The sequence below is a fragment of the Aplysia californica genome, unplaced genomic scaffold (genome assembly GCF_000002075.1).
Source record: "Aplysia californica isolate F4 #8 unplaced genomic scaffold, AplCal3.0 scaffold00344, whole genome shotgun sequence".
Lineage (NCBI taxonomy): Eukaryota > Metazoa > Mollusca > Gastropoda > Aplysiida > Aplysiidae > Aplysia > Aplysia californica.
This window is the reverse complement of record NW_004797614.1, coordinates 777,103-805,023: the sequence shown is the minus strand read 5'-3', so window position 1 is coordinate 805,023 and position 27,921 is coordinate 777,103. Positions and strand designations below refer to the sequence as shown.

At 41.1% G+C, this 27,921-nt stretch overlaps 2 protein-coding genes across 6 annotated transcripts in view; one reads left to right on the top strand and one right to left on the bottom strand.

Annotated features, from left to right (window-relative positions):
• Positions 1-4,892, bottom strand: part of LOC101847050 (DNA repair protein RAD50) — a 59,615-nt gene extending 54,723 nt beyond the window's left edge. Inside the window, exons 1-2 of one of the 4 annotated variants that reach the window (XM_005102834.3) lie at positions 4,767-4,892; positions 4,310-4,371 (exon numbers count right to left, since the gene is read on the bottom strand). The gene's annotated coding sequence lies outside the window, so the exon portion shown is untranslated. Of the gene's footprint in view, positions 1-4,309; positions 4,372-4,571; positions 4,674-4,766 lie in introns of those variants that run through there. The other 3 variants (XM_005102835.3, XM_013085104.2, XM_005102836.3) reach the window with 3 other exon arrangements.
• A 2,880-nt stretch (positions 4,893-7,772) lies between these two features.
• Positions 7,773-22,966, top strand: LOC101846663 (protein C3orf33 homolog). Of its 2 annotated transcripts, none has more exons than XM_005102832.3 (6): positions 7,773-7,988; positions 14,361-14,487; positions 17,207-17,266; positions 19,934-20,096; positions 21,037-21,188; positions 22,447-22,966. In XM_005102832.3, exons 2-6 carry the CDS (start codon positions 14,395-14,397, stop codon positions 22,723-22,725), a joined length of 747 nt encoding a protein of 248 aa, XP_005102889.1. In that variant the 5' UTR covers positions 7,773-7,988; positions 14,361-14,394; the 3' UTR covers positions 22,726-22,966. The 2 variants fall into 2 exon arrangements, with proteins under 2 accessions (XP_005102889.1, XP_012940557.1); XM_013085103.2 differs by lacking the exon at positions 7,773-7,988 and adding an exon at positions 8,065-8,340.
• Positions 22,967-27,921: the final 4,955 nt, after the last annotated feature.

The window sequence follows — 27,921 nt, the reverse complement described above, 5'->3', positions numbered from 1 at the left end:
CAAGTGTTGATAACAAGCATTAAAAATCATGTTATTAAAAGCTTGCAAAGAAACAAATGTGATAATAATTGAAAATGACCAAAAGTCAAAATACTGCCCGAATCCAAGAGAAAACACACAAAAAAGGGACTGAACACGTAAATAAATCTGGCGTCACAATAAGGGCCTCAAATATGCGAACAAGCTGAAACAGTGCATTCCAGGGGTCATCCAATCACAGGGCTTCCTGTAGCAAGTTTCGGCTGGTCTCTAGGGCAAGGCAGATAGGACATAGAGTTCTATATAAAGTTTTAAAGTCGACGTACCTATTTTCGTCCTAATTTTGATAGAACCGGTAATTTTACTCTATATGTTACTTGAATAAAACACTGACACTGTCATACTAGATCTAGACCAAGGGCCAAGTTTACTTTCGATCGCACAGCGCATTTGGTTGATCAAGTAAACGCTCGACAATCCATCGATTGTTGCGCATTCGGTTGATCAGCGCTTTTTGTCGATCCGTGAAAGATATACTTACTGCGCATTCTGTCGATAAACTATGATGATGAAGTGCAGAAAAAGAAAAAGAAAATTGGTTTACTGAGCATGTCTGTCTTTGAGTTTGAGCATTCTGTTATTTTGCTTCCAAGAAGAGTTGTGTGATGAACTTAAAGTGTTGACGGTTGAGTGAGGCAACACGGCGTTAAATCGAGCACCTGCACTCAGTATTTGGGCAAATTTGATTGGCTGAGTAGTTCACGTGGTATTTGAAATACGGTCAAGATTTAATGGCTTGTGATAAATTGTTGTGTGTTGATTAAAAATTTATTATAATACAAGTACTGTTTCCTTGAACAAGAGCACCTCCAATCAACCACTCCATATTGAATAAGTGTTCAGAGGGATACTCACCAACCTATAACCCTGATTTCAACTTCCGTTATTGCGATGTAGTAAGTTTATAGTAATTTTTATCTATTCGCGATCTAGTCAGAATATGGGTTTTATATTCGGACTCAGGTCCGAAAAGAATGTTTTATTTATCCGGACTCATAAAAAAAAAATAACAGAAAAACTCAACACTCAACAAAATCAAATTAAACAGGTGGAAAGACAATTTTTTTAAAATCACATCGCACAAAACCGACAGCCGTGGCCTCTTCCCAACACCTCTTCCCCAATAAGCCGAGAGTGCGATATAGCTACCCGCAGTCTCATTGGTCAACATAATTTTAACTTTGCCCACGCCAAGGCCAGCTCAATTTAGTTTTGTTCATACTAATGACGCAGGGAGGGCCAGTTTAGACCTAGATCTTGTAACTGGATATTAAAGCTGACGTCTCAATTGTTATCATTATAATCCAAAAAAATTTTCATAAATGCTCGAAATATTTAGGAACAAGAGTCAGAAGTCGGAACGGACATGTCATACTCGACTCAATTCAGAGTCCGAATATAATTGTTGTCTATTCGGACTGTCACCTCGATTAGTTCATTATTGTAACCCTGACTTCCAGTTACTTCCATTCAGTTTCTGTTTAACTTTGGAGAGTGAAACAAATTACACTCTGGACGACAACAAAACATAACAAAACTCAGGGGTAAGATCTATAGAAAGCGCAACCAAACGGATCGACAAAAAGCTGATCAACAGAATGCGCAACAATTGATAAATTGTCGCGCATTTCCTCGATCAACCAAAAAAACTGCGCAATCGATGGATCGCGCCCAACATATATATACTAACTCTAGGCACTCTAGCAGGCCTTTGATTTTGATGTGAGAGTTCTCATAGCATGGTCACTCATAACGGAAGTCCTCCCATGGAATTAAACGCGAGAAAGTAAACAATTACCACATTACCAGATCAAGATGTATAGAATCTAGATCTAGATCTAAATTTTCTAGATCTAAAATCTAGATCTAGTTGTCCACAAAGACAAAAAACTGAAACTAAAAGTATTTTCTGAAAGATGCCAGACTGGGAAAGCGAAAGTAGATCTTCTAGATCTAGATCTAATCTAGATTTGAAGAAGATCTAGAATCTAGATCTAGATCTGGAATCTAGATTCTAGATCTAGATATTTAGATCTAGATGGGGTGTAAATTAAGTTAGAACTAGGGACTAGAATCTAGATCTTGGATTAATTAAAAGGTAGTGTCAATTGCCACCGAGTGACGCGGTGGCAATTAACAAAAATTGACTTTTTGTCAATCGGAGTGTCTACGTACAAGGTAACCGGGCGCGAAGCCTCAGGGTCTACGTACACGGTAACCGGGCACGTAGTCTCAGTATCTACATACACGGTAACCGGAGGGTCCAAGAGATAGTTCACTCAGCCAAAAAGAGTGTCAATTTTATTGTTTTTCACACAAGTAGGGTAACTCTGTTCGCAAAGTTTGCGCTTTTTCGAAGAGGACGCACTAGGGTCAACCGCTCTATAGTCTGGCAGCATGATACCCACTAAATTTCATAACAGAGCGTCCAGTAAGCCTTTACTTTCGCTTTCGTTACCACCTAGAAATTTGTCAGTAATTGTCTGATAACGCAACAATTATTGTAACATGAAGGTTCGGCATTACAAACATGGTGTCGCCATGAAAATAGATTAAAATATTTGTCACTGTCAGGGGGGCAACATAAAGAAAAGAAAGTTATACAAGCGTCTTGTCGGGCTCGCCGTTGTGACCGGCCAATGAACCTGCGCGTGTTCTGAGCGCTTCGAAATACAGGACTCAGGAATGGGGAGGAGATTATTGATTTTTTTAAGAGACGCACTCGGGGATAGGGGGAGGGCTAGGGCTGGACGCAACACCAGAGGACAAAAAAAAAACAACAAAAAAACCTGAAACTGGAAGCAAATATGTTTAATGTTTAGAATTCTGATTACAACTACCTGCTCTCTGCTAAGTAAAATTTTCAGTGTCACTGCATTTTGCTCTCCTATAGGAAAGATGACAGGGAGAAGATTGGGATCATTTTTGGGATTACATTCCGCTCACAACACACAAAAAGCGGAGTGAAAAAGGAAAATGGTCAAGGTCGTGAAGGGAGCGAAGCAGTTATCGTGCACCTAGCTCAAGCCCCCCCCCCCCCCCCGAAACAAAATACCCGGTTACCATGTTCATAGATAATGAGAGGCGCCCGGTTGCCGGTTACCGTGTAAGTAGATATTGAGGCTACGTGCCCAATTACCGTGTATGTGACATTGAGACTACACGCCCAGTTGCCGGTTACCGTGTACGTAGATATTGAGGCTACGCGCCCGGTTACCGTGAATGTAGATATTGAGGCTACATGCCCGGTTGCCGGTTACCGTGTACGTAGATATAGAGGCTACGTGCCCGGTTACCGTGCATGTGACATTGAGACTACACGCCCGGTTGCCGTGTACGTAGATATTTTTGCTGGTTACCGTGTACGTAGATATTGAGGCTACGCGCCCGGTTACCTTGTACGTAGATATTGAGGCTACACGCCCGGTTACTGTGTGTGTGACATTGAGACTACATACCCGGTTGCCGGTTACCGTGTTCGTAGACACTGAGGCTACGTGCCCGGTAACCGTGTACATAGACCCTGAGGCTACGTGCCCGGTTACCGTGTACGTAGACAACTCAGTTTGTCAATTGCCACCGAGTAAATTGGAGCTTTTTTGCGTTTGTGGGTAGATCTAGCTTATTGTGCTCGAGTGAGTGCTCGGTGTTGTGCGTTCGCCTTTGCGTGTGTGTGTGTGTGTGTCTTTTCCTGAACCACGTCCCCCGATTTATCTTCCCCGATATAACGTGAATTTCTGCTTGAGTTTGAGTGCGTTTGTGACCTTCTACGCCTACTTCTAAAATTGCCTGTGTTGGTTCTACACCAAAGTGTAGGCTAAGGCTAGCCTAGATCTAGATCTAGATAACACGTCTCATTGAAAACACGCCAAGTTGGTACCGTAGCTCTAGACTAGATACTCGTCCAATGAAATAAGTTGAGAACAAATTGACCCATTGGACGGAAGGACTTCCGTAACGAGCGACCACCCCATCAAACACAATTATAAAGAAGAGGCCTTGACCTAACCCTTCCCCTACCCTTACCCCTACCCCAAGCCCTCAATTCTGCTCTGTCTCGTAGTGGTCGCTCGTTACAGAAGTCCTCCCCATTGGACGCACATTATGTATAATGCTAAAGATAGTGTTGTTTTCTTCAGACTTGACACCGTTTCACTCAGTGGCAATTGACAAAAAGTCAATTTTTGTCAATGTCAATTGCCACCGCGTCACTCGGTGGCAACTGACGCTACCTTAATTAAAAGGAGTATGAAAACAATGAAAAGCCAACCACAATAACAGGCTCAGGTCAAGACCACAACATTTCGTCGTAATGCAAGGCTTGGAACTCTTCTGAAAATATAGCAAAGGAAAAAAAGAAAATGCAATCAAAATAAACACAAGTTCAAGTGACAACAATGATTTGCAAGTGCATACTTTGCATTCATGCAAGGTAATTAAACGTAGCAAGTGTACATAAAAATGGCTTAGGACTGTAGGACATGCAGTTACTCGAAAAAAAAGGAACATTTTCACAAGAGAATTTAAATTACCTTTGCTTAGTGCTTAGTCAGTAGTCAGTTGTCACTGCACCTGAATTGGCGCCATTGGCTGATAAAAATGAAACCGGATGAGACATTTTTTTACTTTTTTTTGCCCGGATGGATGATCTAGGCCTAGAATCTAGAATCTAATTCTAGATCTAATAGAAAACAAAAGTTTAAAAAATTATAGATCTAGAATCTTACCGATCTAGGTTTAAATCTTCAGCCCAGCATAAATGTGATTATGTGAGTGACAGCAGAGACCGTAAAATACCTGGTATTTACGGTCTTTGGTGACAGCACAACCAATCAATCAGTCTTACAAATCATGTGAGCATTTTTTGACTAAAAATAGAAATAAACGGAAACCTGGGAAGCCCGAATTTTATTTTTAGATGGAATCAACAATGCAACAAGTAATAATTGCCCGAGGCTGAATTTTTGGGAAACCAAGGAGCTTTAATTTTTAATCTCCTTGGCGAGTCCTTGGGGGAAACCAAGGAGATTAAAAGTAATGGAGGATGCTCTGTCGGCGGCACCGCACGCCTGATAGGTGCCCTCTCTCGCGGCGGAACTGTGGTCTACCTGCGCTGCGCGAATCCCCGACTCACGCACTGAAATCTAGATAAGAAAGAAGGTTTTATTTCGAGGTCCTTGAGATTAGGCAAGTCAGTTAGTAAAAATGCCTTGCATATGTGTTGTATTTAAGTGTAAGAACCGATACGATGCTGCAGTGGACCGAAGTTTTCACAGTTAAGTTGTTTTCCTTTTTAAAAAATTGAATGAAAGTGTTTTTATGCCCCCAGCAACACAATTTAGATCGTTAACATTCATAAGAGGATGGCTCCGGCGCTACCTGCCAAGGCCAATCCAGGCCGAAAGGGATACAACACCCCAGCAGAAAGACCGAGATACTCAATTTTTTAAAAGTATTCTTATTCTTATATATATATATATATATATATATATATATATATATATATATATATATATATATATATATATATATATATATATAAAAATAATTATTATGTGTGTATGTATATACATATTATACATTTATATTGCTTTCCATTGTGTGTGCAAATTAGATGCTACTGTTGTCTAAATGTACATATGTGGAGGCTCCATTAGAATATGAAATCAATACTCAACAACAATAATGATGAATATTTTCTATGTTAAAGAAACACCAAACCATATCAGATGAGGGGAGAGGGTTGGGTGGGGTGGATAAGAGTTTGAGTCTTGTTAGATAGAACTATACTCGGTTTAATTCTATTGTTGTAGTCTTCACCTACGATCCCACAATAAATAATTCCGGTTCACTTAAGATTCTCCTGTTAAAAAATAAACCAAACAAAGCAACATCAAATTTTAATACACAAGAGTCATCACTGAGATAAATTATCCCCCCCCCCCCCCCCCCCCCCCGGAGTGTAATAAGGGACTAAAAACGCTGCTCTCCATATCATACTTTACTGAACAAAAAAAAAAAAAAAGAAGATAACCTTCAAAGGTCATCCACGCTCATGCATGCGATCACACCTCAAAAGGTGCTGTTATCTCTTTTTAAAGAATATTTGAAATCATTGTGCCCTCTACTTTGTGAAAACCAGGAAACAAAGTTATTGTAATTAATAATGTTATTATTTATAGACCAATTATATTATTATTTATAGACCAAGACATACTGTTAGCAATCAGATAACGCTATTCCTTACACATAAAGTTAGTTATGGCACACGCCTAGAATCATGCAATCATAATATCTTAAATTCAGTTTTAAAGTATATTTTTATCCATTTCTAATAATTAAATATTTTGGCATCTTGAAAGATTATCTTTATAATTTGGTATGTTTGATAATTTTATGTTACTTGGACAAGTTTTCTTCTTATTTTACACATCTTTCTGATTTTTAAACTAGATTATAACATAAAACTCTTAAAGAATTGAATAGTCCGTATCACACACAGAATCTTTTTTTTTTTCCCTGTCATTATCCGTCAGCCCGTCAGTTGATCACAATCAATCTCTCTCTTTCTCTCTCTTCTCTCTGTCTGTCCGTCCGTCCGTCCGTCCGTCCGTCCGTCCGTCCGTCCGTCCGTCTGTCTGTCTGTCTGTCTGTCTGTCTGTCTGTCTGTCTGTCTGTCTGTCTGTCTGTCTGTCTGTCTGTCTGTCTGTCTGTCTCTCTCTCTCTCTCTCTTTCTCTCTCTCTCTCTCTCTCTCTCTCTCTCTCTCTCTCTCTCTCTCATTCTCCTTCGTACCTTCCCAAGGCCCGCCCCTCCTCTTTCATCCCTGCTCCATCCCCTCTTCCTTGCGTGCATTCCCCCACCCCGCCCACCCCCACAACGTGGCCCAGCCCGATAAGATTCTATAAAAAGAACCGCCACAGTTCGAGATTTAGCCCACACTCAGCGGCCATATTTGATCCCCACCGCGGCGTACTGCTCGTGGCGCCGCGAAGAGAGAGAGGAGGCTCCATTAGTTCTAAACTCCTTCGGGGAACCCTTCTCAGGCCCAGATATTGCTCAGGCCTGAGCCCCGAGGTGACCTCCCGTAGCAGTGGCCGGCTACCGATCTTCAACAGAGACCGTGTTTTTATAATCATTGATCTTCGACAAGGGCTTACCTAGCCTGAATTGGTATTGGTCTAGATAGATGAAAGATTCTTGACCTGGAAAAAGAACGAGTTTAGGCCAGTTTCCTAGCTAAAGAAAAATCACACTCTTCAATTTACACCCAAGGCCATGTTTCCTTGTTGGTTTTAACTATTACTATTAAATGAAAGATTCCCCCCACCCCCACCCCCGCTCCGCTTCTCAAATCTATAAACACACACGTCCTTGACCTTGATTCTGTTGATTTTCTTTATTTGATTTTTATAGTAGGCCTAAGCCTAGTATTTATAATTTATGCAAGACGGTCTTGGGTAGCCGCTACTATACAATACTACGATAGATAGTATCGTAGAAAAAAATAATATTTTGCTCCCTCTTAGACACATTCCTTTTATTACACGTCACTTTTTTAACCAGAGCGTTTAAATGTTAGCCTAATGTCTGCTAAACTCTAAGCAAGACTATTAGCCTACATAGATGGGGTTATTTTATTGTGATCATTATTTTTTTTTATCAAGCCTAGCCTATAGATCTATAACACTTTCTACGACGACGCTTTTGCCTGAACTCAAACAAGCAGAGTACAGCCACAGCGCAGTTGAGCGCAGCAGCAGCGAAGAACAACAAACATTGTAAATTATCGTAGTTCGTAGGCTAGGTTAAAAGTTAAAAGTTTTTATTCTAGAGTAGAGAGAGAGAGAGAGTAACTTGGGTGTGCCTGTCAGTTGCCAGTGAAAAAATAAAAACGAATAACTGAAGACTGCAGCAAAATCTTTATTATGGATAAAATCATTGCCGAAAGGTGGGTGGAAACATTGGCTAGAGCCTACTAGAGTTTGATTTGTTATTGTTATTGTTATGTCACAAGTTATAGTTATGATGGATAGACTAGAGACTAGAGAAAAGCCTCGACATTTTCCATCTCAGATGCTGCCGCAAGATCTTAGGCATTCCTTTAGTGGTGTGACAAGGTTACAACTGTTGAAACGTTGGCACAGGCAAATCCCCAGAGCATGACAACTTCAACTTTCCTGTGTTTAAAAAGATTGAGATGGCTTGGCCATGTCAAGAGAATGGACGACAACCAACCGGATTTCGAAGCAACTTGGAGAACTTGCCCAGGGAAAGAGACCAAGAGGAAGACCAAAATTGAGGTACAAAGACACAGCTACAAAAACATCTAAGCTTGGATTAGATGTTAGCATCTGGGAAGAAATAGCTGAGGACAGGAAAACATGGAGGAAAATGAATAGAGGAAAATGCTAGAGAGCAGCCTAGAAACAACCAGGCTGAGAAGCGCCAACAACGAAAGAAAAACAGGCGGAAATACAGAGCTTCAATCTATGTCACTGACATGCAAGCATTGCGACAGAATCTGCACTTCAAAGATAGGAAGAATTAGCCATGAAAGAAGCTGCATGAAGAAAACCTTGAGACCGTAAAATTGACCGTCTGCAAAGACGAAAAGAGCCATATATATATAAGATCTATATATATATAATATATAGACTAGAGATCTAGATTCTAGATCTAGTGCGCATTAGTAAACATGGGGTGGGTCCACCAAAATTCTTTCTGGCCAAAATAAATTTTTAATAAATAAAAAGCAGAAAATATATAGATCTAGACTTGTGGTAGATATCTAGGGTTCACTTTAAAGCCTACATGGCCACTTTTGTCCTTAATAATCAGTCACTTCTGTTTCTTATGTCTTATGTAAACAGATGGGAAGGCAATTTCCAAAGAGCCCCGATTAAATCAGAAAATGAAGTGATGAACTTTAGATCTAGATCTAGATCTAGATATATATATATATTCATAATTTTGTTGTTGATAATTTGTTAGCGTCCGCCCCAGCAGCCACCTGTATTTTACTTTCCCTCCAGTCTCACACTTGGATCTTACTACCATATATATATATGACAGTTGTCTATTTTCTAGTAGGCCTAGATCTAGATCTACGATACGCTGAACACGAATGAATATCAACTTCATTTCCGTCACAAATAGATAGCTCTGATGATGCTTTATTATAATTGAGCTATACCACACTATTGTTTTAAGCCTAACCGCTATACTATAGTAATGTGTGGGCTTGGGATCAACCTGGGGGGACTACATGGGGACATCATGCCCCCCTGTTTTAACCCAGAATTTGATTTTTTGCAGTTAGGCGTTAGGTTTGAAATTTTTTGAAAATAATTGATTTGCGACAGTTTTAGCGGCTAGACTATATGTGTGATCTGCAGCAAACAGTACTGCTGGTTGACCCCCAAAGCACTGCATCCATGTGCGGGGGGTGAAAGTAAAAGTTTACACAGCCACCTAACTGAGCTCCTCGACGCTAGACGAATGCCCTGAATGGAGTTTGCATCTTTTGTGCGTCAGTGTCTTGAGTTGCGGCACCTGTTATGGCTGTGCAGTAGACTCTTCGTACAGTCTAGTCCTTTCCTAAAGTCTGTCCTGGAGTGGCAAGTCCGAATCCCACTACAAGAACAGTCCTGTTGCTGTGGGCTTGGATGATTCCACTCATGGCTCTGGTGGACAGTTTTAGTGGGTGCTCAGTTTAGAATTGTCATCTGCCCACCTCTCCTCCCACACCTCATCGTTCCTCCTCACAGTCCTTTGAACTCCACACTTGGCAGCCTGTCTCCAACAACTGTAGTCTGCAGCAAGGCAAGGGCCACCCATGTTGTTAGGTCGATGTTGCCTGCCTTCAGATCATGTGTGCTGAGGTCTTCTTATCTTATGCAGAGATCTTTGAAGTGTAGGCCTTCCAGCTGGGGTGGCAATGTTTTGTCTTTCTCACACTCACATGGCCATGATAGTGTTGACGTCACTAAACAAGTTAAGAATGAACATTGAAAGCCTTCCTTTGTCAGGACAGTTTAGTTTTGGGTGCAGTCTTGCCATATATATATGATTCTTATACAGAGTGCCCTTTGGGGGGATGGACAAACCGATTTCCTGACTCGTAGAGCTGTAAACAAAAGTGTTTCTTTTTGAGGCGACGAGTCAGGTGATCGGTTTGTGCCACGATAGTCGCTTTGCGCCCTCAATCTGGCTTGCAAAATGAATGTAACCAAACCGATCGTGCCAATGGATGCTGGATATTAAAGTCTTAAAGGATCCGTCTGAGGCTGTGCAGTTAAAAGGTTTTCATTTTAGTCTTCATTACGGGCATACAGAGGTCATGTTTACAGCTGTAAGACAGTGTGTGAGTGTGCTGAACACACAGACTTGATAGAATCTGCCATCATCTACGGACAAGGTCGTGATAGATATGCTAGCGGTTGGACGGATGCTACAGGACAGGCTGAGCAAGGTAACAGATTGGTGTGAGGAATACAATGCGGTCATCAATCCAGACAAAGCACAGGTCATCTGGTGCTCACTCAACAACCGTATTGTGAAAGATCCTACCCCTCCAATTGTGTTTGATCTGACCACTTTCTCTTAGACAGCATCAGCTGAAGTATCTGGGAATCACTCTGGACAGAACAGTTTCTTTCCGAAGACATGTTGACAATGTTGCTGTCAGGACTCAGAAGGGCATCAGTTTAGTGAAGACTTTGGCTTCAGCGGGAATTTAACAGAGAGTTCTTTTTCTCCTAATGCAGCTGGTGCTTCTGTCAGTCATAGACAATGGTCTGGGCATCCTCTCCCTGTCCAAGACTCAGGCTATGAGGGCAGTTCCAGGTTGCACAAAGGACACCCATGTTGTCTCTGTATGAGATACATCCTGGACCTGGCCAGCATCTGAGTGAGGCATAAGGTGGCACAGGCAAAGCTGTCTTGAACTTGAATGTTTTTGGAGACCCGAGGTACTCTTTGCATGACAACCTAAGCAGCATCAAAGGAAATAGGATCAAACGGGGTAGCTCATGGATGACAGAAGCCGAAGACTCCTTGAGGAAAGTTTGTGGCATCAATGAAATATGCTGTGGAAAGGAATTGTTTGAACTGAGCCCCGATTGCAGAAGCCTGGCCAACGTTCACATCACTATGGGTCATGAAAGACGGGAATGTGCCCCTGTCATTAACGACAATGAGATACGACAGTTAATTGAGGAGCATTCCAAGCCAGAGGACCCAGTGATCTATACAGATGGATCGATCAGGAGGGGTGAGAGAAGTGGATAGGGTTTTGTGGTGTACAGTGGGAATGAAAAGGTTCATAGCATTTCAGGGGCCATAGAAAGAACAACTTCAAGCATGAAAATGGAGATTGAGGCCATAACAAGAGCGCTTGGCTGGCTTCAAAATACAAAGGAGAAGTTTTGAAGACCCTGGAGGAAAAGTTGCGGGATGAAGAAGACAGGGAGACAGCAGAACACCACGCAATCATTAGGATGCAGGAAATGGGGATAGAGAGGGGAGAAGGAAGAAAGGAACGATTATCTGGAAAGGAAAGACATCGACATAATCAAACAGCCACCGGAACAATCAGTATGGATACCTTGCGGGCTTTGGTGCTGGGAGGAACTGAGCACTTACGGACCTGTCCGCTGTGCAATGACGTTGTTGCCCAGGACAGGTAATACATGGACATCTTGGTGTTGATGGTTGTAACATTATTACACCCTAATATTTTGGTGTAATGTTGTTGTGTACAGTTTATGTTTAATGAGAGCTTTTCATTTTAAAAAGAGTCATTGCACTTGGCTGCACTGGTGACAGCTTACCAACATGGCGTGGTGGTGTTCTGTGTCTTGTGTTCATAATAAGGTATCTGTGGTCTATGCTGTTTGATATCAGCCATTCACACCTTTACAATGGTAAGCATGGTGTTGTTAGCTCAGTGAGCTAAACTGTTGGTGCTTTACAATTTACAGATTATGATGTTCAGTTTAACCCTAAGAGTGAGGTTGCAGAAGATAATTGAGCAGAGCAATATAAGTGAATTCTTACTCCACCTCGACAGTGAAGTTGCTAAAGGAGATATTTGGCGTGTATATGCTGCCGGTTGGTCTTGTTGGTGCTTATGGCTAGACCAGAGTTAATGCTGGAATACGCAAAGCAGCTCGATGAGTCTCTAAAGGGCCTCTGATCCCTATAAAGCAGTTGGAGCAGCATCATCTGCAAATATCATTTACCCATCGAATACCTGCCCAACGTTGGTACTGTAGAACATGACTATAGCGGCACCTGCTATGGCGGGACCATCCCTACAGCGGGAGCTTACCGGAATCCCTTTTTTGTTCTATGTAAACTCAATTGTGTTTGGATATATATATAGCAGGGCAAGGAAAGTCCCGAACTCGGATACAGCAGGAGAGATCGAGCAAGCTCTGTCGGGGGGGGGGGGGGGCTGTAGTCAGGCTCCAAACAGACAGTCAGAGGTGCGGAGTTTATGGTTGGCCAGTCCAGTGATGAGTGAGGTGGGGCAGGCGGCAGAGAGAAATGGTGCAAAGAGACGCGCTACGTGAGCCGCTCCAAAATTTAAAGTGATGTGCCATAGCCTAGATGCTAAGTACCTTAAGAGCATATAGGCCATAGTCCTCGGCTAGGCCAAAAAGTAAAAGAAAAGGAAAGGGTGTAATGTGTGTTAACTGATTCATTGAATTGCGATCGTTGATGCTCCGGCATCCTCTTCACCAGTTCTACTGTAGGCCTACCGGTACGATAGACAGCACTAGCAACAAACCGAGGAAAAGATGGCTTCCAACAAAGACTAAAGGAAATGGTTTTCACTCGAATTAAAGCCAAGATAATCAACGATGTTGACAAGAAAAAGAAGACTAATCTAAAGTGCAAATTTTATTGAATAGAAGGGATGTATTCCTGCGGATTTTATTTTAAAAATTTCAGTAATTTCCTCTTTGCATTTTTAAAGCGGGAACTTGCCTACAGCGGGATTTTTCTCCTGGAACCAAAAGTGCAAGTTTGAATGAGATTTTATGTTGGTGCTTTTAACTCACAGAAGGCTATGGATAATTACATGGAGAAGAAGATGCCAAAGAGTGTCAGGGCGAGTACATACACAGCCTTGTTTCACTCCGCTCTTTAATGAGTAAGAGTCAGAGGATATTTGTTTTAAAGTAAGGTTTTACCGCGCTCACAACTGCATAAGGTCATATGAGCGCCATTCAGAGGATGTAAATTATGAAACTGAGCCAAGCAAGCTGTTATATGACGTAAAAATGACTTATCCAGTTCTTGTGTTAGATACACTCAAACAAGGGTAACTCGAATTCGCCAGGGATTGGAAAAAGTGTTCGAAATTTCCATAATTCGTCATGTCCGTGAAATCCCCAAATACAAAGAAATAGAGAGAAAATCAAGAGAGGTTAAAAAAAAAGAACATTAAAACAATTAATGTGGTTATCCCCCTTGATGAATGTGTCTACGATGTGAATACAAGAAGATGAATGAAAGTGGAAAGCAGAAAATCTTACGTGTGCACTGCCGACTCCTACGTTATGCCTTTCCTCTGATTTCTTTGGCTTACAGAAAGTTATGCCTCTTGCCATCCCCACCGCGCACGTTCCACAGCATGATTGCATGCGTGGCGAGCCAGTCATGCGGTGTGGTCAGCATCACACCCCAACCCCCATTTCCCGTTCGCCCCTTCCTCCAGCCTCTCATGGTGAGACAAGGACCATATTTTGAACGTAACTATGACAAAGAAACCTCTACCCGTAGCCAGAAAGGCAGTACTTAAAGCCGGTTCTTTGGTTAAGAATGTGAAGTGCAATTGTTCGAGGTTCGAGTGTTGCTAGTGTTTGGGAACTCCATGAATTTAATACAAAGAAAACATCGGGACTGAAACGGGACAGAGCATTATGTTTGAGATACCCGAGAATTCGTGATCTTCGTGTTCGAGATTCATGGACTCCACTCTATTTTAATTTTGATTAATGGTATCAGTATCAGAGATTTCTTTGAAAATGGAAGACTAAGATCTTGATAAAGACTATTTACCAAAAATTAGGACCAAAACTTTAGAAGTCTAGTCCTGGATGAATTACTTCTCACCTCAGCGAAAGCAAATCTGGATCTAGCAATATAATTTTCTTTTCTTTGAGGTTTTGTTTTTATACTACCTACTTATCTACATCTTACCTACCTGTGTTATGTATCAAGTGTGAGTGTTTGTGTGTGTGTGTGTGTGTGTGTGTGTGTGTGTGCATGCGCGTGCATAATCTTCATATTTCACTTTTTACATTCTCAGTGTGGTCTCAATAATTGCATCTTGAGAATATGACATGGTGCAGCCCGAGGCCCAAGCAGAGACGGTGGTTACAAGAAGAGAAAGATCACTGTTCAACTTTATTGACTCACACTTAAAGGAATTGAGGGTATGTATGTACTTAAACTAAGTTGACCTTTTGATTTTGGACTCCACTGCAGCCTCTCTATGAGTTCAATACAGGAATTGTTTTCTCATTTTGAAAAAGTCAGTTGTTAAATTTTGACATTTCCTGCTCTTCATCAGTGATTGTGGTTGATTGGAGGGTGCCACAGGTACATATATCCTACTTTTTTTCGTTCTCTCTATCTATGTCTTACTTGTTCACATTTTGAAAACCATTAACCATTATTGTGTCAATGTGCTTCTTGAGATCTAGGCTATTCAATCTCTCCTTGGGCTCCAGAAAGTCTACATGGTTATATACTTGTGTTCAGGCTAGAAGGAACTTGAAGGCAATTCAAAGGCTGAATGCGGGTGGTTGGCAGGGGCTCTGGTGTATTTTGTTGCTACTTTTTTCATAGGAAACATGTATTGTCCTTATCTGATCTCTCCTTCTTTTTTGTGTTAGTGACACTTTTGTAACACCTCTAACTAATCTTTGGCACTTATGTAACCAAACTGTGTTGAATGTGGCGTCAAATGCTTATTAAAATTTCAAAAGGGCTGAATGGGTTTCTTGATATATGAAGTATAATAATATACACGACATGTTAACTTAATCTTATAAAAATATTTTTTATTTATTTATCATGGATCTAGATGCGCAAATAAGCATGGGCCAATGTGGCTTTCAAAAGTGGATAGGTGTGAAGACAATGATGACCCTGTGAAGTGTAGCCTTGGAAATACAGGGTGATTAAAAAAGAATGCGCCAAAATCATCATGTTATATTTAAAAAACGAATAACAATAGAATTTAAAACTAGCTTGGACACATCTGTTGTACATACCTAAGTTTTTATTTCAAGTGATGGAACATAAACTTTGTCTTAAGCATACCCCCCCCCCCCCCAAAAACACAATGTGAGCTCCGAGGATCTGGCAGGCCAACAGCTGAGAACGAGGTCTCTAGCACCTCTCCAACTAATCCACCACTGAGGCACGTTTTCATTCAGATAAAAGCTCGAACCCAGAGATGCTAAAGGGGTGTGCTCCATCTTGTTGAAAAAATGAATTCCAATCTGCATGCAAATGAAGTGAATCCCACTTCTTTTGGAGGTATGTTAAAGAAAAAATTTATGTACCACCCCTTCCAGCAAATATCAATGACATAAAAGATCTAATAACAGCTACACTCCACCCGGTGGACTGAGACATCCTGAGGCAGAATTCTCATATTCAGCGCTTGATGTTGTCAGTTCTGCCGGTGTAGGCCTCATTGAGTGCTTGTAAAAAATTAAATAAAAACTTGAAGGTATGTACAACACATTTGTCTAAGCTTGAGTTTTCTATTGATTTTCGGTCTTGAAATATCGTGTGATGATTTTGGCGAATTCTTTTTTAATCACCCTGTATATCAGAATGTTTTCCTACTGCTTATGATCCTTTTTCGCTTCAGATACCGTTGTTTGAAGACAAAATTTTTACTGCACAAATGTCACCCCTAACATCCCACTCTTAAGGACTATATTCAGCTAAGATCCCCCTTTTGTTTCAGGTCATTATTTACTGAACAAAAATTTGAATGTGCACAGCTGATCAACCAAGAAACGAAAATGTGCGATTATTGCACTGCCCAGTGCATCAAAGTTCATCCTCTCTCATAAATGTGATCACATTATATTCATTGTAAATCTCGATGAGGGGGTACAATGTTAGCCCCATATGGGATCATGCAGAGGTGTGAACTCGTCAATGCTGTTGTTTTTCCCACACATTGCTCTTACAACTGAGCCTTCCACATGAACTTACATCCTGCTCTCAGTGGGTAGGGACTACAAGGCCTCATCAGACGGGATCTCATCAAACTGTGAGCTCGTCAGTGCTTTTGTTTCCCTGACCATCACACTTGCCATTCAACTCTGCTCCTGAATTTGCTAAATAGACTGGCACCCACGTGTGGGGACTATTGCCTTTGCATAATGTGAACACCTGTTGGCTATTAGCCTGCCATTTGCTGCAATAAGACATAAGTGGAGGTACTCAGTCAGAGATGGAAAGGTATACATTTTGGATGAGGAGAAATGGGATCAATGTATATCTTGCACTTATGATTGGTGGATGTAAGTGAAAATTGCATGTCTCATGCCATTATGATTGGTTGTCAAGGTTAACCACTCTTTGCTCATCCCCAAGGGTCTCGTCAGTTTACTTCAAAGTCAGGGGAGTCATTTTATTGATTATGGACCTGATCATGAGACACTATAGATTTCCCCCCTGATGAATTGGCTTAGATCCTGTTCACCTAAGATCTGGCATTTTCCTTGCTCCCAAACACTGGGATCTTAGGAGATGACTGCTGTGTGTTGGAGCTAGCTGGGAATATTTGTCAATGTTGCAAAGATGGCATGGATACTTCTGATGTTATTTTGTGCGACGTAAATGGAAACATGGAATTTTTGTTTGAAATAATTGTACCAGTCCTCAAAAAGTGTACGTTAGACAGTTGCTCTTATTACGATAGGCTCAAACTGTTTGGACTGTCAATGTCAGTGTCAACCCAGCTTTTTGTAACAGTGTTTTTCCAAGGGGACAGCCTGAGCTGAAGTCAGTATAAATATTCATAAACTCTACTGCTTTAAAAAAAATGTATCTTTCATATGTTGCATCCTGTCATTTTGTGTCATGAGAATGTACCATTTGAGTTTTTCTATTTGTTGTTTCCAGTGGAGTGCATATGGATTGGGAGCAGTCGCTTTTATTGTTCTTGTGAGAAAGACAAGATCTGTAAGTACTTGTTTTTTAGCTTGAAAGTGTCAATTAATGTACATGATATATTTTCTCTTTCTTGAGAGTTGACATGTGCTTGTTTTTGATTGAGAATAATTAGAATAATTTATAATTACAGTCGAACCTGCCATGACGGACACCTCTATAATATGGCCACCTGTACAAACGGACACTTTCAATTTCTCCCCCTTTCGTTTTTTTCTATATAATTTAACTGTGTAAAATGATCACTTTGTCCAACGAGGCCGCGGCTACCCTATTTTACCAACCCACGAACAAGTTTACCTCCCTAACACAGTCAGGCTTTATAAAAAACTATGCATTTTCCCCTGACGCTGTGGACAAGCCGTCATAATTCATCCACCTGTTGTTATTGCCAGTCCCTCCTATGGAAGAAACGGTCGTGTTGCTTAGGTCACTCCCAATGTTTACCCAAGTTGACCAATGGGTAGCAATAAATTTTCAGCTGCTGGTAAGAGAAGCATGTGGTCTTTCGTAACCTATATAAGCCCCCCCCCCCAACTCAGTCTGTAAACCCAGTCCATAACAATGGAAGTCTACTCAAACTGACTACAGAAGTGTCGCTCGTTCAGCGAGTGGTGGTGACCCATTTGTTTGTTTTACTATGGCAATTGGCCTCCCTCGTCTTACACATTTAGAATTGTTTTTGACCTTTCATGGTACCAATTTTTAAAAAAACAAAAAAACTTAACAACAAAAAGTCACGCAATAAACTGCACTATCCTCTCCCCCCTTTCAAAAGAAAAAAAACCCCAAACAATAACAAACATTTTAATGAGCCCTTTGGCAGTCCAAAGCCTGTGACCACCTCCGTGTGACGCGTATGATGGCCACCTGTTTTATACGGCCACTTTTCTCCTCGACGATGCGCTTTGTCAAGGGGAAAAGTGGCCGTATAAGACTGGTGGGCGTCTTAGGCCAGACTGATCAAAATAATTTACGGACTGAGTTATGGGCGGGCCTTATAAGTTATGACAGATCACACGCTTCTCTTACCAGCAGCTGAAAATTTAATGTTACCCATCTGTCGACTTGGGTAAACAATGGGAGTGACCCAAGCAACATGACCGTTTCATCCTTTGGAGGGACTGACAACAACGACAGGTGAATGAACTGTGACGGCTTGTCCACAGCGTGTGGGGAAAATGCGTAATTTTTTACAAAGTCTGGCCGCCTTAGACAGGTAGATTTGGCCGTGGGTTGATAAAATAGGGTGGCCGCAGCCGTGTTGGACTGGTGCCCGTTTTACACGGTTAAGTTATAGAAAAAACGCAAGGGTTAAAATGGAAAGTGGCTGTTTGTACAGGTGGCGGTCATGGCATGTTCGACTGTATTAATTTGTTTATTTTTAGTGTGAATAATACTGTCCCCGTCGGATTAATACGATTGTGTGGCTGCGTTTTTTTGCATAATTCTGCAACATATGCATAATTTTGGATTCCATGCGTTCTTTCACGCTTTTTAATAAAATTTTTCTCAAAACATTTTAACGCATCACCATGTGACTAAAGGGAAGTAATCGGAGTAATAAGTCTCATTTAAGTGACAAGTTGGTTATTTCTCTTGTTAGGGAATGTTGTTCCTTGAGCCATGTTCAATTTTAAAATTTTTATTTAGTAGAGGTTTTACGACACTCGAAACTGCATAAGGTCATATGAGCGCCAAGGGATGGATGTCAACAGAGAAGTCTTTATAGGGAATGGGGCTTACTTTGCTCACCTCTCTAGTCTAGCATCTGCGTTTGTTGCCATTTCTTTTTCCAAAAGTTGCCGCAAAAGTGCCAAAAGTTGCCATTAATTTTCAAGCTTTCAACTCTCTGTGACGACGTACAGCAACATGTTGATAGAGGTAACTTCTTGTGCTCTGTTTTAAGCATCCAGAATATCATTTGTAGCCACACAGAGTGTAAAAACGTGAAAAATAAAGGTTTCACAATAGAAAGAAATCAAAATGAGAAAATAAGGGCGTGTGTCCACCTATCCGAAGATTGGCCGTTTTAACTCTAAGCGTGTGTAATTCAAGAAAAAGTACAGGATATTACATGTAAATTATGGAATCACACTCAAGGGGCCTGCCAGTGTCAGTACATGTATTCGGTTTTGGTGGAGAGACGCTCTAACATAACACATTATACACTTTTTAAAAAGATAGGAACAACATAACTTAAATTACATTTCGTTATATGAACACAAAAATTTTTAAAAACCCAACTCATCGGAACAATAACAACAAATTAACACACCTACAAATTAAAACACCACAAAGAGGAAAAAATAAAAGAAACAGCAATATCTCTGTAAGTGCCGTGCCCTTGGAATATATAAGATGTAGTTGTAGATGAACACATAAATTATCAAGATTAATAAAATACTGGTGGAAGTGGGTTGACAATATATTATAAGCCAAAACTTTGACTGAATGTCACTTTCCCAGTTATCATAACTTGAGGTGCATTTTGGTTGTCAGGTCGTGGATGATATTACGGTTAGAAGGGTCCTTATTCCTTTTCCTCTGGTATTTCTTTTATTCTACTTCTAAGTATTAGATCTAGGGCAGTTGAGAGAAGTTTGAAACTGCCTGTAAAGAAAGAATGCTCTGAGGCAAATACGCTTCTATTTAAATCGAGAATTCTTTTTTTTTCAGACCACTAAATTCAAAAATGTTTGCAACATCCCGGATCACTTTGTGGAGAAACATTACAAGCTTCAGGGTGTGGTCAAACAGGTCACTCAAGACGGGGCTCTGCTGGTCGACCACATACCCATAATGCACCTGGACATGTTTCCTAAGGGAGACCTGCACAGTGGTTAGTTTTTTCAGTATGCCACTTTGGGGAGATTTTTGTGCGTGCATAATGTCTGTGTAAAGTGTGCTTTTGTCTGTGGAGTGAGGGAAAGAGGAGGGGAGCTAGGGGAGGAGGGAGAGAGGTAAATGAAGAGAGAGAGAGAGAAAATTCAAAATGCGAGAAAGTGAGAGGGAAAGAAAAGGGGGAGGGGGAATAAAATGAGGGGGGGCAAGGAGAAGGCCTATACATATAGGGCAGAAGCACAGCTTAAAATCTTCAGTTTATCTGGTAATCTGGGGTGAAAAGGTATTTGAAATTTTTTTAATCTCCTGGAATGGTACTATGGACAAATTGTAGTAGTACTGATTTTCAAGCCATCTGTATATTCTTCTGTGCACATTTTTAGAACAATTGTGTGTGTGTTCCTGGAGAAAGGTCCTGTTGCCAACAAAGCTATTTTTGAGCAACGCTGTGGAAATGGCCAAAAAAGTCGTAGCTGGTCAAAAATTTAGTTCCTTTAGAAAACACACATTCAACCATTTCTTGATAACATATTGAAAGGATTTTATAATGTTTTTAGTCTAAATATTTTATTAGTTGTTTTTGCAACATGTTATACTTCACCAAAGGTTAAAAATGTGCTAAAAATTAGTGCTACAAAATGTGGCCCATCTTTAAAGCTACTCAAGATATTTTTTAAAATGTATATAATCATATAGGCCCTATATATATATAGCTCAGTGTGTTCAACATTAGATTTGCTACAGGAATATGCCCTTACTTGAATATCCAAAATTTCCGACAACTGGGACATACACTTTTGTTTGACATAATTTATTACAGTAGCTGAGTTTCTAGTTGTCTGTTTAATATATTGTGCACATTTTTAGAACAGCTGTTTGATGCAATATATCTTGTAACTGAGCATCAAGCCATCTGTGTACTGTCTGTACATTCCTAGAGCAGCAGTACCTGTGCCTTCAGCTAGCTGGCTTGTCTATGACTCCTGAGGGTAACAAGTGGCTACACACTAACACAGTTAGGAGACACGTGTGGTTCACTTTGCTGCAGCGCGACAGCCAGGTGCTGGATTGCCACATTAAAGTGAAAAAGGTCAGTTTATCAGTTGTGATGTGTCTGTCTGTCAGTCTGTCTGTCTCTCCCTCTCTCCCTCCCTCTCTCTCTCCCCCTCTTTCCCTCCCTCCCTCCCTCCCTCTCCCTATCCCCCCCTCCTCTCTCTCTCTCTCTCTCTCTCTCCCTCCCTCCCTCCCTCCCTCCCTCCCTCTCTCTCTCTCTCTCTCTCTCTCTCTCTCTCTCTCTCTCTCTCTCTCTCTCTCTCTCTCTCTCTCTCTCTAGGCTAGGACTGTTATGAATAGACTTAATTTTAATATTATTTAATTAAATAATTGATATTTTAATATTTTAACATTTTAATTTACACACTTACGCACACATCCTTTCTTTGCCCCTGTTGAAGTTTGGATAAGTGTGTTGGACTAACTTTACTGATGTAAGACATAATGTGCATAGGTTTGAGTCTAGGCTTTCCCAGATACATGAACTGAGAAAGCCTAGGTTTGAGTGCGTCATTATGTTATAGAATGTTAACTATAAATTCTATACTCTGAGATGCACCTATTTCTTTGTGTCTGTTGATTTCTTCATTGCATTATATTAGGACTGAATTGGTCCAAATTTGAAGAGCTTACATTCAGTTACTTTATAAAGCTCTATTCCTATAATCTATTGTAGTGAGACAAAATCGGGGAGTAATTTTTCTCTCCTCATTTTCATGGTTATTTCTCTTGTTAAAGTGCTCCATTCAGATAACGTCTTAAAATTTGTAAGTGTACAACATTCTGGTCTCGACATTCAATCTACTGTCTGCCTTCTTCCCCTCACCATACCATGCGCCCCCCCCCCCCCCTCTACCATACCCCTGCCGTCGTTTTAATCCCTGATCTTACTATGCGCCCCTTTTTCCCACTTATCTTATTATCGATCCCCCCTACTTTACCCTCATTATGCTATCCACTACCCCCCCCCCCCCCACTCCTGATCATACAGTACCTGCTCCCATTTTCCCCCTCATTCTACTGTTACTCTATGCCCTCTCTCTCCTCTTTCCCTTCACCTTACTATGCCACCTTCCCCCTCCCCCCCGAAAAATATTTATTTAAAATACAACCTCATCCTACTAGTATGGGTTAGCTTTATTTGGTTACTTTTTAATAATCTTTTGTCCCATTTTCAATACGGTCCTATCTACTATGCCCTTCTGTGCTTTTATCTCAGTGTTCAATGCAAGTTTTTACATTAAATCAAAACAAGGAGAAAAGTTTTATTTTGGCCTGTATCATGTTCTCCTCAGAGCTTCTGGTGGTATCAGAGTGTGAACAAAGCCCTGGTGAGACAAGGCATTTGTGCTGTGAAACATTTTGATTCACTGCCTAAGTCAGACAGCTACAACAAATTGTTGCGACAGCTCATCACATTGGAGGATGCCGCCTCCAGGAAGGGGCGAGGCTTGTGGAGAGAGGAGAGTAAATACAGGGCCTGGATGAGACAAAAAAGATCTTTGTTCACTTTTCAATGGATAAAAGACAAATGGCAGAATATTTGGAGGAAGAAAAGTCAACCTCCGTCTTAATGTTAAAAGTTTATAAGATGAAGAATCTCTGTTTCTGTTGTGCCATACGTTAAGTTGTTGGCTTATACACATGATTAGGTCAGTACCTATGGTGTTGGATGTCATGAGAAAGAGCTTCAGATGACAGATGAGCTTCCCATTGAAAAAAAAAATTGTGGCTTTTGGATTAGTAAAGCTGTCTGTCTCTGTGATCTCTTGCACCTTGGCAGACGAACAGGACAGCAGACACAGTTCAATGGATGCATGATTTCGAGTCTTTTGTGTTCGACCTATCCGTGTTATACTGTAGTATGAAATACAGTCAAACCTTATTATTAGGGCTGGAGTCTGCTCGATTAATCGAAGGCTTGCGAGCAATGGACGGCTCGTGCCAGAGGCTTGCGAGCAGGCTTGAGCTTTGCCTGCTACCGGAGTTGCTACTCGTGGACGGCGGACGGGCTTACTGATTTGTGTCGTGACGTCACAAACTCTTGTTTACTGAGCGTGCGATACTTCTGCTCGCGTGCCGCACGCTGACAAGCCCTAAAAAACCCTCACACTTCCAGCGATGGCGCTGTTTGGGGAGAGGGGGGGTGGTATGGCTGGGAAAGCGAGAGGTGTTCGCCACCCCTCGCTTTCCGTAGAACCCGCCCCTGCCCTTACGCCTCCTGGTGTGACAGGGTTTTATTTGTCTTGTTTTTTGGGGGGGTTTTTTGGTTGTTTTTGTTGATTTAAAAAAAAAATTTTTGGTGGGGGGAAGGATTATGTTTTGCTTTATTGATTTTCTGGGCGTAATTCGACATCATAATTAATATTTGTATGATAGAACATGCACAATACATACATAATATCAGTTACAGTGCAGCAAGATGGGTTTTTTTTAAAGTTATAGGCCTACAATGTAATTAACAATGTGATATAATTTACCTTAACAATGATCTTCTGATAGGGAAGCAGTCAAATCAAAATTGTTTTACATTGTTCAGAAACAAAATGACGATAGTCATCCCCTCCCCAATGCTTTCTCTTCAACTTCAACTTGTTCTAAGTGTCGGAGTGGGAGTGGAAGTGTAGTTTAGGCGAGTGATTAAATTACAAGCCACAGGATGCTAACAATACTGATTTATTTTGTCAGCTAAAAATTGTTTGTAAGTGTTCACACCTTTATTATGCGTCCTAAATAGTTTAGCATACCGCGACCCCAGTGCTTTCTTGTCGTATCTCCATTTTTAATACCAGTGAAAACAGCTCATAACAAAATGTGAGCCTACGAAGATGTCACACTTTCACTGTTAAAGCACCGAGGTCGCGAACGGTCTGCACTAGGCTATTACAGCCTCTCGCTTCCTCCACGTCCAGAGTTCAGAGTTCACGCCGCGAGCTGGGTGGATTACCGGTAGATCTTGCGGCCTGGTGCAGACGAGCGGTGTTTGCCTGACGAGCGGTGTTGTACTGACGAGTGGTGTTGTACTGCCAGGGCGGTAGTTGGACTCAAAGCAGATTTATTGGCACGAGAGCAAGCCCTTAGCACAAAGCAATACGAGACGCAAAGCAGGTCTTGGGACCAAGTGCTTTGCTCTGCTGCAATTTGAGTCTTGCCTGCCGTCCGCTGCTCGTATGCCTTCGATTAATCGAACAGACTAGTTTGTGGCGCAGTGACACTGTGCGCGGGGTCTCTCTCTCTCCCCCTCTCTCTCTTTCTGATGTTAGTGGTTTCGCGGATTGCAAGCAGGGAGGGGAAGGAAGAGGGGGTCAGACACGAGTGGCTTCACGGATTGCAAGTTGGTGTAGGTACTTGAAGCTTAGGCTAGACTCAACGTATCATGCTGGTGATTTGATTTGATGATTTGACCTAGTGATTTGAGGCTTGTTACTTGAACTAGGGGCTTACGAGCACGAGCGCGTTTGCTCCCGGGGTACAGCCCTACTTATTGTACTGCCAGCCCCGTTTACCACCAGGTTTTGCCAGTGTACGAAAAGGACGCCTATATTGATATAAACATAGTATTTGCGCCTTTACGTCGCCTTTTGCCAACTGTCTGGGTTGTACAGTCACTATAAAACTAATGTAAAATTACCCGGCTGTACCACCAGCAAATTAGCCCCCAGAGGTACACACTACACAAGGCACTCACTCTTTCCTTAACACGTCTTTGCGAGTTCGGACTATTTTTAGCTTTTGTCATTGATTTGCATTAATTATGAAAATATTACCATTTTTAGGCTTTGCCAATATTCTTTTTAAGCATTGAAATGAAATTTTTAAAAGTCGTCTAGAGAAACGTCAAATTCAAAGGAACTGCACCACTTCGGCCAATTGGCGAAATATCTGGCAATGTTGCTTTTATATTGGGAGGATTCACAATACTACGCGAAAAGTCTGAGTCGACCTGGGGACTGGCGAGTGTTGGGTTAAAAAATGTGCGTCTTAAGGGTCTTTGACATGTGTAATATAGCCTAGCTTCTGATCTGGACGAAATATTCGATTCAAATTTACATTAAAGTTCAGTTGGAACTGTTCATATGATTTGTTGTAATTATTTTTTCCTGTTCTTGGCAAGTGCAATCGCACATCATAGCAGATCTAGATGAGTCAAGACTGGCCACAATTTGTCTTTAGTCTCTACCCCTAGTCAAGATGGCAATCGGTGCTATCCCATTATACCACCAGCCCCGCTGTACTGCCAACTTAACGCTCATCCCGAGGTAGACGGTAAAACGAGGTTTTACAAATAATGTCTTTTGTATGCTCCAAGGGAGAGACATGGTCAATATATTTGGTGTCAAGGAAGGTGTATAGGGTGCCTCACTTTTTTACAGGTATGACTGATGGGGATATTTTTTTTTTATGGTAGGAAATTTTTTATTTTGAATTTTGCCCAGGTGGCAGCTAATGGCCTCCTCTTCTTCAATTTTCAACCACTGAGGGATCTTTAACATGTACAACTTGCACATGGGACCTCTGAGATTTTCCGTCCATGTCTGAGAAGACAAGATGAGGGAGAAGAAGGGACTTGAGTGAGTGAGCGAGAGTGACTGCCTAGTATTTCTTTTATTTTGTATAAGTGGTCTATAGTTACCTCAGACTGCTATGTCAATGTGCTTGACTTTTGTTTGAATATCTAGAGGAGCAGTTTTGTACTTGGGTTGTTTCAAACGAGTACAGTGGATTCCTGTTATAAAGAGAGGGAGGGAACCGGTGCGAAACATCCGTTATAGCAGGATTCTCGTTATAAGGGATCCAGTAATAAATTCAAGGGAAATAATACAGTAGGCCGAATCTATGAGTCTGGTTTTCTGTTTGTTTCTTTTTGTAATCTCCCCTAGTGATGATTTGGTTCTACGTGATCTCTAGGTCCTACTCGATCAAAAATATCAATAGTCTTGACCTTGTGTGTGGATGTAAGAGGTCATGGCTCTTGATATACTCATACCATTCTCTACAGTCAGAATTTTAGAATTGTGTTACTTGGAATCTGTTGTGTACAGATAGATCTGACTAGATAGCGGAATTATTTACTGCTGTGTATAGATCATAATAATGATATAACTGACTGGATAGCATTTATGTCTCTGTAAATGATCTTATGTTGTGTTCCAATAGAACTGAATTGGTAACCTAATGATCTTATGTTGTGGATAGATGACTGAGCTGTGATATTTTTGTGTTGGTAAACGCTTTGTTCAGAAGAGTGTCAGTTACTTTTGTTTTTATCTTTTTTTTGCATTTTTTCTAAGTTTACTTTGATTGATTTTGTAAAATGTTATGTGGTTGGAGTTTGTGCATGAATTAAATCTGGATACTCACACTCATAAAACCTTGACCATTTCCTTTTTCTGTCCCCATTGTTTTGTTATTGAATCATTAGACTCTCATGTCTTGTTGATTTCCCTTTCCTTTCAGTACTTTTTTTCTCACCAGCTGTAGTTCCAGAGTGCTCACCCTCAGTGTCAATATATGGGTGATCAGTGTGTACTATGCTTTGTCTCTACTTTGTTCTCACCCTCTTATGTTCCCAACTACATGTGGCCACGCTGTACTGACTCGTCAAAAACTCCATGAACTCAACGTCTCATCATCTCTATACAGTTGTCTCCACTTATGTCAAATTCGCATGAGTTGATCTGTGGTTAAGTTGATCCTTTTCTCTAGTCCCAGCACCTCTTCTTTACATAATCTATAAAAATCAAACAGTTACATGGAGTTCAAATTCATCTCTACTTTAAATATGCTTGAGTTAAAGTTGAAGTGCTTTCCTGCAAGTATGCAATGGTTGAATGGGTTTTTAAAAAAATATTTCATTTGTGTATCGCTTCAAATTTTACGCATCAGTTTTGACATGAGTTTAACGTAAAAATACAATCCTGTAGAACCGATCAACACGCAACAGTCCTACATAGTATCTCAATGAAAGAGCAAGGAGTGGGTGTGTGTGTGACATTACTATGCAATTAGTTATAGCCACATTAATGTGTTGTTGCTTCCACTTCCCCTCCGTTCAAGGCTGAAGTGCATGGTGCACCGCAAGACAATGAGTACATGTAATACATAAGGTAATATAGTTTTTTAAGGTTCTTAAGTCTGATGTGTTTCTTTTTTGGAAGCAAAACTATCGTTTGAACACATGATAGTTGGAAAATTCCAAAACCGAAAAATTGTGCGCATGCATGGAGCCATGAAAGAGAAAAAGGGGGGATGGGGTGGAATCAATTTCCTCTCGTACCTTTAAAATGTAACACACCGGTTAAGGCCTTCAGGGTGTCCCGAACTCGATGACTGCCAAATAAAGTTAAATAAAAAATTGCTTTAAATACACCAATGTCCTTTGGTGGAAACACCATAGGAACCATCCAGAAAGCTACACAATTTATTACGTGACGAAGGTATACACATTTCTAGAACTGTTAGCTTTACGAAAGACACTTCAACGCATAAATTCCGTGTTCTGACCAAAAGCGGCGTTCTGACCACTGCTGCGGCTTGCAGTAGCTCTGCCCTTGTCTCAGTTTTTGAATTCCTCTCGTTCATTATATCATCTGGGTTTTCAGTTTCTCAGTCTCAGTGCCCGCAATTCTCTTGTTAATTTTTTCGAGTCCCGTAGAAATAGAAATGAGCCTCGTCACTAAAGCGAATAGAGCGTTTTCTCTCTCTCTCTCTCTCTCTCTCTCTCTCTCTCTCTCTCTCTCTCTCTCTCTCTCTCTCTCTCTCTCTCTCTC